The following is an 11,185-nucleotide window of genomic DNA, read 5'->3' as shown; positions in this document are numbered from 1 at the left end:
ATATATATATATATAATATATATATATATATATATATATATATATATTTATATATATATATACACATTTATATAGAAAGAAAATTTAGATATAAGAGCTCATTTTAGTCCATAATAAGACAAGGTAGTTCCATGGTCAACATACACACATGTGTATGTGTATGTATATCTATAGATATACATATCTATACAAAGAATGAGATGTGTGTGCATTATAACGTATATCTTTACACACACACTCTCTATATATGCACATACGTGGTATCTATACACCCATGTATATGTGTGTATACATATATACTTATATAGTAATATATATAATTATATAGTAATATATGTATACATATATATTGAAATATCTATGTATATATCCATATATACATATCTAGTATACATACATATATATGTAAATATATATACACACAAAACCACACAAAAATATATGTATGTACGCACACACAAATCAGTCACATATAAAGTTATCCATATGCACACACATATGTATATATATGTGTGAATGAATCTGTTTGTGGTTGTGTTTATGTATATTAATATGTATGAAACAAAATGGCTTGTGTATATATATATATATATAAGTACACAAATACATACATTGATATACATACTTGTAAATTCCTTAGTTTTCTGTGTATAAATTTCAGTAGATTATACGTTTTATTCGTTAAAATACAATTAGTTCTTCGAAAATATACCACGTTACAGGAATTGCTTGATCAGTCAATACGTAATTACCTTGACCTGAGTGCGTAGAAGAAATAATGTGTGCACATACGCGTATCTAATCCTTATCATCTATTTTGCAACTTTTATTAGAAAATGTCTGGCAGAAGCAAATTACTTGCCATCTTTCAATAGAAATGGTAACGGCTATGGGAATACAAATGGAAATGGAGTACTTAGAAACGACAATGGAAATGGTAATGGCGTCAGTGGAAATGGAAATGGTGTGAATGGTAATGGGACATATGTTGATTAATGGAAGTGGTGTAAATAGTGTGAATGGAGCATTCAGAAATGGCGGATATACCAATGGTAATGATGTGAATGGAAATGGAAATGGCGGATATACCACTGGTAATGGTGTGAATGGAAATGGCGCTTATGGAAATGGAAATGGTGCCAATGGAAATGGTGTAAGTGGTAATAGGGTATACGTTGATGGAACTGGTGTAAATGGTAATGGGGTGTATGTCAATGGAAACGGTGTAAACGGAGGATATCACAACGGAAATGGAGTGACCGTGTACACCAATGGCATTGTGGATCCCTTCAGAGCTCTAGCTGATGCCATTGGCGGTGGAGGCGTCCCAGGTGTGGACTACCCCATCCTGGCCTTCGTCCCCTCCACCGGGTTCTCCTGCAGCGGCCTACATCCTGGATATTACGCTGATACTTCTCCGAGGCTGGTTGCCAGGTGTGGGGCAAGACTTCTCTAAAAGTAAAGCTAATCTTATTTTATTTTAGAGTAAAATATAGCTAAGAATGGGGGGCGGGGCAAGAATAATTGCAATACGATTTTCTAGTTTAGGAATCACTATTATCAACTGAGGTTAACTAAGAACTAATATATTTCAATTTTTTCCAGTAGTGTTTGCAAATACACGTAAGAAGTACTAAGAGAGTAAGGTGGCTTGAACAGAGCCATGTACAGATATATGGAAAGGAATTAATTGGACTCCAATTCATATTTAATAACCATTTAAACACACATACACACTCACACACACACATATATCAAATGTAGTTAAACATCATTGCTGAGTTACTGAACATATTAGTAAACAAATTAAGATTTATTTTGTTTACGATTAATTAACATATGCATTTTAGGTGTTCCATATCTGTCAGGCAGGAAGCAGAATCGACTCGTTCCTTTGTCCCAACGGCACAGTGTTTAATCAGCAATACTTCGCGGCTCCAGTCTCATTGGCAGTGATAGAGTTGCAGTGGACATGTTTTTTTTTTTTTTTTTTTTTTTTTCTTTTTCTTTTTCTTTTAACATCACACAAAAATGCATATAAATTTTTGTTCATAAATTATGATTATTGATGTCTATTTCACTTAAATTACTAGTAGTTTTGAGGAAAAAGAATTAATGAACAGACTTTTTTTTCGTTATTAATACAAATTCCAAAAATATACAGACATAAACATAAATATTTGTGTGTAGATTGATTGATAGACTAGATGAAAGTGCAAGATATTACCTGGGCAAAAATTCGCTTTCCAGGATATAAAATATTGCGCAAAGAATAAAACAATACTCATGTATACATTTTTTGCTACACCCGATACAACAGTAGCTAAAGTTTAAAAAAGTGCGGTTCCCCCGGCAGAATTGTTTTCCCAGAATATGAACAATGCCAAAAAATAAAAAAACCAAAGACGTAAAATTTGATGAAAAAAAACATATTGGAAAGTCGTTGTTTAAAAGTATAATCTTCATTTTTTTTTCTCTACAAACGGGTTTTTCGCCCCCACTCTCTGCTCACGTTATTTGGTACCCCTTTTCCTGGTTACTCTTCGGAAAAATTCAACTTAGGGCAAAAGTAAGCGCACGAAAATGAAGATTTTAGCGTATAAGTATTTTGTTCGGGGATTTGCTTCAACATTTTCGACTCCCATATACTTTAAATCATCCACCGTTGTTTTCCTCGCGTCAGCTAGCCAGTGACCAATTTTTAACACCTTTTGAATCTAAAGGGTTTAAATGGGGAAGAAATTAACAGGCGTGAGTTTTATTTATGAAATGGATATTATAACACATCTTTGGTATATACTATCATCATTTATACATATATATTTATGATGTGTATATATACTTTATTTATAAGATAACATAATGCGTGTATATATATTTTCACAGGCACATACAGGACTTTACACACACAAATATTGAATTGTATGTCTGTGCATTTACACATAATACACTAAAAAGATGTGTTGATATATCCCGAATATATTTATTATTTTTACATTTCATACATTGTACATGTGTATGGGGTTTTAACAACCCATGTGTAGGGTTTTAACAAATATATTCTTATCAAATTTTTAATCCCCCTTTTAAAAATGTATTATAGTGCATTTTTATATAGGTATTACAGGGTATAGTATATAATATGCCTGTGGTGTACTGTATACATTAAAATTTTAATTTTTAAAACCACAACCGGGAAAAAAAAAACAATATATTTTTGTATGCACAAAAAAAATCACTCCCCAAAAAGTTACCCCACACAATCTCTATTTTTTATTTTTATAAAAATAAATGTAAAAAAATTTGTAAAATATTACAATATAACATTCACATCATCACAAGGGGTAACGCCGACGGGGGGCGTATGGCGCATCCACCTTCGCTTCCACCACGAGGATCCTCGGGGCGAGTCTTAGGCAGGCACCGGCCTTTTTAATTCTTCGCGACGGGTCTCGTCGAGTGCCAACCATGTCCCTAGGACGTCCCACAGGTCTCCCCCCCCGGGGGTGTTCCCCAAGGACAACCTGAGGGGCAGGGGCCCCATAGGGGCGAGCTAGGGGCCAATCCCCTGATTTGGCGCCCCGGATTATGCAAGAAAGGTCCCATCCGTCTCAGGGTGAAACCCGGTTGGACACGGGCCTGCAACTGACCCCAGATCCCGAAGGGACTTTTAAAAAGGGCCCTCAAGGGAGACTCCAAGGACTGGACAGCGCCTTTTTTCGCTTCCTAGAGAAAAATGGAAGTATAAAGGGCCTAAAGAACGCAGCTGGTCCTTCTGCATAGGTCCCGACATCCCCAAAACGCTTTTGTTGGGTCATGGCCCCTGTTCCCAGCCCAAATCCTCTACTGACTTCGTCTGAAAAACCCAGAGAATGGCCGTACCAAGGTATTAAACCCCTTCTGCTTCAAGTCCCGCTGAAAGATGGATCGGAAGGGGCCCCCCAAACGGGCCCCCCAAAGTCCGAATCTTGGTTTTGGGCCGGGAGACCTCTGGGTGGGGCTTCGCACATTGCTAAAGCATAAAGAGCCCCCCAAAAGGACCCCAAGGGACTCAGATAGGAGGCAAAATCCGGCAAAGTCAAGGCCGAGACCTTAATTTTGCCTAGTGTTTCTCGCACGACTTTGGCTAGTAGTTCTCCAAATTTCCATCCCTACAATGTTTAAAAGTGGGGTGCAAGGCACACCTTGCCACCCTGAATTTAAGGAAGAAGTTTGATATACCCCCACCCCTTTACAGGCACTTTTTATACCCGTAAGAGCTTGCTATCAGCCAAAAATCGTGTCGGGAAATTCCCCCGAGCCCCGGATCCCATAGCGAAATTCCCCCGCCCGAGCAAACCCTTTTTGAGGGGATGAGGCTGGAGAACCCCGACCAAAATCAGACGGGTTCCACAAACCCGAATATACAGTTATTGTGGCCTTGCCAGGAGTAAACCAGACTGCTCCGGGGCTCTGGGCTCAGTGGTGGTTGGGGTCCGTTTCAGAAGAAAGTGGCGAGAACCTTTCTGGTATGCTGAGCAGGGAATGCCAAGTAGTTTTACAGCCATCGATCCCTTTTCCCCCTTTAGAGAGGGTGACCCCGCCCCCGCAGGAGGGGGAAGGTACCCGACGCCAAAGGGGGTCGTGTGTGAGGCCCGAGCTCGGTTTTTACCCCCAGCCTTTTGCAGTTCGCAGGGAATCACAATGCCCAGCTTTTCCCCTCTTCAGTTGAATGCCAGTAACCCCGTTTGGGTAGAGGTTTTTCGTGAGGGTGGGGCCGCACAGGCACTCGACATCGCGCATCCAAGCTAACGTTGGAGGGTCCACCTGGGGACAAAAAGTTCAAAAAATCAGCCCCCAAATTCACGAACCCCAACATGATCGAGATGATCTCCATCGTGATCGGACGCAGTCATCTGGAGGAGGGCTTAGGGTTCAGTTTTTCGGCTTTTTAGGCAGGCGAAAGTCATTTACCCAAAAAATGGGCCTCGAACCCCCTCAAAGATTCCTGTGGAGTTCCCGTCCCCTTTTCAGCTGTCTGAGCCCCGCACCCTGGAAAAGACACAAGACTTACCCCTTCAGCCCGGGCCTTTGGGCACGCTTCAGTGGCCTTTGTCCCAGGGGGAGGGATTCGTCTTTTCCTTGGGGGTACGCCAAAGGACTCCCGAGCGTTTAAGGTTTTCGCTCTTGAATGACTCCACGAGCAATGGGTCGTCGGGTTTCGGTTTCTGTGAACGGTCAAAAGCCGTGGCGAAACCCACGGGCAACTCCTCCTCCCTTTTCGTCCAAGGAAAACCTTAGGGGGCCAGGGGGGGCGGGGAGTTTTGAAGGACCCGAGGGTGCCAAAGCAGCCATGGCGGTCCCAGAATCCACTCCGGTAAACCCTGCATTTGGAGGATCCTCCCCGCGTGCTGAAAAATGTGGCGTCCCTTGGGCCCTTACGGTAGGTACCCAAATTCCGCGATGCGGGTTTGGGCGTGGACCAGGAGCGAGGATTTCATTTTTGGGACCAAGCAATCCCCGGGGAAGGGGGCTATTTTCGTGCTGGGATCACTCCCGAGCCATGGGGGCCGACAGACATCTCGTAGCCCGCCGGCCGCCAGAACCGCTTAAGTCGCCCAGAACAAAGCGAATTTTCGCCGGGGCAAACGTCTGCCCCAGGCGAGTTGGGGGTAGAACGCCTTTTCACAGGGGTTTTTTAAAACACGGAGGAGGTATACAGCAATAGAACAAAAAAGCCAAAGCAGCTTCGTCCAATGCCTATACGAACAACCGGGGGTCACCCCGACTACCGCGGGTGAAAATCGATGGGAAAGGATATGGGTAACCCGGGGGGGTGACCAGGCGGCCCGACCAGTGTAGGGTAACCACCCCCCTGATCGTGCCGCTACCAGGTTTTTTACCCCTGAAAAGGCAGCCACCCCAACTCCAGTCGTTCAAAATTTCCCCCGTAGCGAGGTAACCGCTATCCTGCCCCAAGGGCCCGGGGTTCCAAACGCCTACTCGGGAAAACAGCCTGAGATTAAGCCTCGGGGGTCATCTGGGTGAGCCCCTTGCCCCCCCGCCAACACAGCCCCAAATAAAGGGGGGTCGGCAGGATGTGGGAACGCCATTCCACCTGTGGGGTTCCGAGGGCTTGTTCCCCCACAGCTTCATGGTGGGTTGGCGCCTCGGGGGCGGCGGGACGAGGTAAATCGTTCCAATCCTGCACCACGACATTATGCCCTCCACGGGACCCGCCAGCCCGCAATGACTTGCTGGGTGGGAGGGAACAACACCCCTTCCCCACAGCATTTCCATTTATACAGGACGTTGCCAGAGGAGTAATTCGGGGGCGGAGGAGGACTGGCAAGGGACCACCTCCCCCGAGCCGCCCCTTACCCAGGGTGGCTAGGGGCAGGAGGTTGGTACGACGCCAGAGCGGTCCACATGCCGGTGGGCCATACTCCGTACCTCTGGGGCTCTGCTGCTCCGAGATCCCACAGCTTTAGCCTGGGAACCGAAAGGTACCCAGTTACCATGGAGTGGCCAGAGGGGACACTGCAGAGAAGTCGTGATGATGGAGAGGCTGTGACCTGGCAGGGGGTGGAGACTATGCAGAAGATGCTCCCTTTTTCCACTGGGCTAGAAGGGGTTGAAGCTGCAAGGCGGAGAAGGCATGCAAGCACTTAACACTATCTAGGCACCACCACCATCGCTCACATCACCAGCGCGTGAAGCACCCACCATTTCAACAATACATACACAAATATGTGTATTTTTTTCTTATTTATTTATAAATGTGATAAAAAATGCTTGTACACAAACATGTTTATTTTCACACACACACACAGATATATATATATAGGAATGTGTGAATAGTAACACTTGAACAATTTAATATACACAGACATAAACAGGTTAATTTTCTGTGATGAAATTTAACTTTTTTTTATGGGGGGGGGGTTCTAATTATTTTTTGGTGTAATATATACATATATTTGTACACACACACACATACACTCACACACATTTTATACATACATACAGGTGTGTATATGCTATAGATTTGTGTGTATAAATTTCAGTTGATTATACGTTTTATTCGGTAACTCTAACTAGTTTTTTTTTTTGTTATTTTTTTTTTTTTGAGAATATAGTCGCAATAAATTGCTTGATAAGTTATACGTAAAGTACCTGACCTGAGCGTGTAGAAGAAAGCGACGAGCAGCTAGATAAGGCGGGCTCGAAGCACAGTCGTCAGTGCACGCTCTCCACATCTCGACTCTTTCTTCTCGCTGCATCTATACCTGTTATCGTAAAGATTTTCTGGAAAGAAATCTGAAAATGATTTTCTATTAAACCCACTTTCATATTACTAAGTAAGGAGAACGCTGATGTGTCATATATACATATATATAAATATAATAAAATATAATACCACACACACACACACACCACACACCACACACACACCACACATATATATATATATATATATAATATATATATATATATATATATATATGTGTGTGTGTGTGTGTGTGTGTCTGTGTGTGGGTGTGTGTGGTGTGTGTGTGTCATGCAGTGCGCGCGTGTGTGTGAATGTGCGCTAATATATGATGCAATCACTTTTCCTATATGGCGAGATATATGCGTAGATATCATGAAGCATTTTCATATAAAAAATTTGATATCATTATTATGATTATTATTATTATTATTATTATATTATATATATTAATTATCATTATGTTCTATCTTGCAGCTCTCTGGAATATTCTCGGCAGAAGCAATACTTGCCACCTCTTCATGGAAAATGGTAACGGGATACAAATGGAATGGAGTATATAGAAACGATAATGGATAAGGTAATGGCGTCAATGAAATAGAAATGGTGTATATGTGATGGAAATGGTGTAAATGGAAATGGGGCATATATTAATGGAAATTGCTGTAAATGGAAAATGGGACAGTATGTTGCTAATGGAAATTGGTTCTGTAAAATGGAAATGGGGCTTATGTTAATGGAATGGTTGAAATGGTGTGGAATGGAGCTTCAGAAATGGAAAATGGCCCATGGCAGATATACAAATGGTAATGGGTGACTGGAAATGATGCTTACGGAAAATGGTATGGTGCCAGTGCGAAATGAAATTCGTGTATAGTGGATGGAAATGGTTGTAAATGGCAAAGGAGCATATGTTGATGAAAACGGTTTGTAAATGGTAATGGAGTGTATGCTGAATGGGAAAACGGTAATAAACGGAGGCTATCACCACGGAAACGGAGGGACCGTGTCGCCAATGGCATTTGTGGATCCTCAGAGCTCTAGCTGTGCATTGGCGGTGGGAGGCGTCCCAGGTGTGGACTACCCATTCTGGCCTTCGTCCCCACCAACGTGGTTCTCCTGCAACGGCAACTTCATGGATATTACGCATAAGAGACTGATCCCGAAGCTGGCTGAAGGTGAGTGTCAACCGATGTAAAAGCAAGTAAATAGAGTAAGGTGGTCTTCAACAGTCTTGTACTGATATATTGACTTAGAAATGACAAAAAGCACACACACACAACACAAATACCTGTTAATCCATGTATGAACTTGATTGGGAGTTACCGAACATAAATCGAGATCTTTAATTTCTTTAAGAATAATCAGCAGTTTACTATTGATGCCATTTAGTGCGTTCATATCTGTCAGGCAGGATGGCCAGAATCGATTCGTTCCTTTGTCCCAACGGCCACAGTGTTAATCAGCAATACTTCGTGTGCGATTGGTGGTACAACTTTGAACTGTTACAAGCCTGAACAGTTTTACAATTTGAATGCTGAGATTGGCAAGGTGCATGGAAATGGATACACGACGGCCAATGAATATACCAATGGTAATGGAAATGGTTGTATCAAAGGTACGGAAATGGCTACAACAATGGCAATTGGGGAATGGAGTTAATAATGGTAACGGAAAACGGATACACCAACGGCAATCGGGAATGGAGTTCTAAATGGTAATGGTAACGGAAATGGTTACACTAACGGTAACGGAAATGGATACACCAACGGTAACGGAAATGGATACACCAACGGTAACGGAATGGCACAATGTTAACGAATGGCTCATAGGTAACGGAAATGGATACACCAACGGCAACGGGAATGGAGTTATCAATGGCAATGGTAACGGAAATGGATACACCAACGGTAACGGAAATGGCTACACTAATGGCAACGGGAATGGAGTTATCAATGGCAAGGAAAACGGAAATGGATACACTAACGGTAACGGATATACCAACAGTAATGGTTATACCAATGGCAATGGAAATGGAAATGGTATTGTTAATGGTAACGGAGGTATAGAATGGCAATGGTAATGGTGCTACCAACGGAAACGGTAATGGAAACGGCAGTGGTAATGGGAATGGTAATGGATATTATTATGGTGCCCCTAATGGTAACGGGAATGGTAATGGTGGAGCGACAAATGGCAATGGCATTAATGGTCTCTATCACACGCCGAGCTTCTAAACGACGAACCCTATTTCCTTTCTTTCTCTCGCTTTCTGATTTTTTTTTTTTTTTGGGGGGGGGGGGGATGTAACAAAGAAAACGAGTACTTTAGAGAGAAAAATTATCTAACGTATTTGATACCTCAGTGGTGGGAACGGTAGCCATTTGCAGGATGATAGGCCATAAAAAGTGAAACATTTTTTTGTTTGTTTAAACATATATGAACATTTATTCTGTTGAAATCAGCCGGATAGTGTTTGAATTGTTCAGTATCATTCAAGTTTTTGTATGAGAATGTTTTACTTAGAAAGGTATATCAAATTTGTACACGTGTGCCATAAACTTTTATATGTAATGGCTTGTATGTTTATCGTATAATACAGAATATGTATATTTTAAAAATAAATTTTATGAATTTGCAATAATTTGTTTGTTGTTACATCAAATTTACTAGAAAGAGAGAGAGAGAGAGAAAACGGACCTCGACACTTCAAATGTAAGAAGTATGTAGATTCACACAAACGCACAGACACAGATACACCTATATATGTATGAACACATATATCATATATATATATATATACACACACATGCATATAAATATATATAATATATATACACACACATGCATGTGTATATATATAAAGACACATGTATATATATATATATATATATATATACATATACACACATACACATTTATATGGAAAAAAAATTAGATATAAGAGCTCATTTTAATCCATAATAACACAAGGTACTTCCATGGTCAACTTGTGGTCGTATCATTTCCAAAGAGAGGGTTTTGGCAACAGAAACATTTTCTTATATCAAATTTCCTGTCGAATCGAACCTTATAATATGTGCTGGATTGTTGTTCTTTGGTTTTTATATTTGGTAGTGTGTGAGGTAATACGAAGGGCAATGTTGTGGGTACTCAACTATAGTCTGTCTCATTTAGAGTGATGACTCTCGAGTGGTTAATATTATCCCGCAATAACAACGGAAAAATCACATTCTGAATAGAAAGGAACATAAAAACGGCATCCATATACAGTTATAGCATTATTGGGAAACAAGTTAACTCACCATAGACACCAGTCAGCCATAATATTAATCTAAACAGCATTGTCCACACAAGCTTACAGTTTCTCTGTGTCTATGTGCTTAATTTTATATACTAGGTATTTTCCTCGCTTATAGTCAATTTTAATTTTAGTAGCTAACATCTGAGGAAAGTAGAGGGCATTCAACTGAAATATAAAAATAAAAAAAGAGAATGCTGAAACGATAATGGTTTCACTGATGTCCATTTCGCGCAAATAACTAGTAATTTAGAGGAAAAAGTATAAATGAACAGAATATCTCTTCGTTATAGCATATAATTTCCCTAGATAAACATACATAAACAACACACTGATCCTATTATTTATGATAGTTTGACAGATACTATGTAAAAGTTCAAAAATAAACTGTGCAAAAATCATTTTCCAGTACTTAAACAATTGCTACATAGATTAAAAAACAATAACGCAGTTAATAATTTGATTAGATATATATTTTGAAGTAGCCACACACACATATATGTCTACACATCACAGAAAATTCTGTTCTGAATACACTTGACCATTTTCTTTGATGATCAGTCCTTAAAAAGAAAGAAAAAAAAAAATAGTATAATTTTATTTCACATAAATAATATATTAACTACAGAAAAACT

General features: G+C 40.7%; 1 protein-coding gene across 1 annotated transcript in view; it reads left to right on the top strand.

Annotated features, from left to right (window-relative positions):
* Positions 1 to 9,809, top strand: part of LOC119598032 (putative uncharacterized protein DDB_G0286901) — a 29,981-nt gene extending 20,172 nt beyond the window's left edge. Inside the window, exons 5-6 of the mRNA XM_037947674.1 lie at positions 9,082 to 9,312; positions 9,739 to 9,809. Of these exons, the coding sequence (XP_037803602.1) occupies positions 9,082 to 9,312; positions 9,739 to 9,809 (302 nt within the window). The remainder of the gene's footprint in view (positions 1 to 9,081; positions 9,313 to 9,738) is intronic.
* The last annotated feature ends 1,376 nt before the right edge of the window (positions 9,810 to 11,185 follow it).

Source organism: Penaeus monodon, chromosome 40 (genome assembly GCF_015228065.2).
Source record: "Penaeus monodon isolate SGIC_2016 chromosome 40, NSTDA_Pmon_1, whole genome shotgun sequence".
In the NCBI taxonomy this organism is placed as follows: Eukaryota; Metazoa; Arthropoda; class Malacostraca; order Decapoda; family Penaeidae; genus Penaeus; species Penaeus monodon.
Note: the sequence above shows the minus strand (reverse complement) of the source record. Positions and strands in the feature narration are given on the sequence as shown.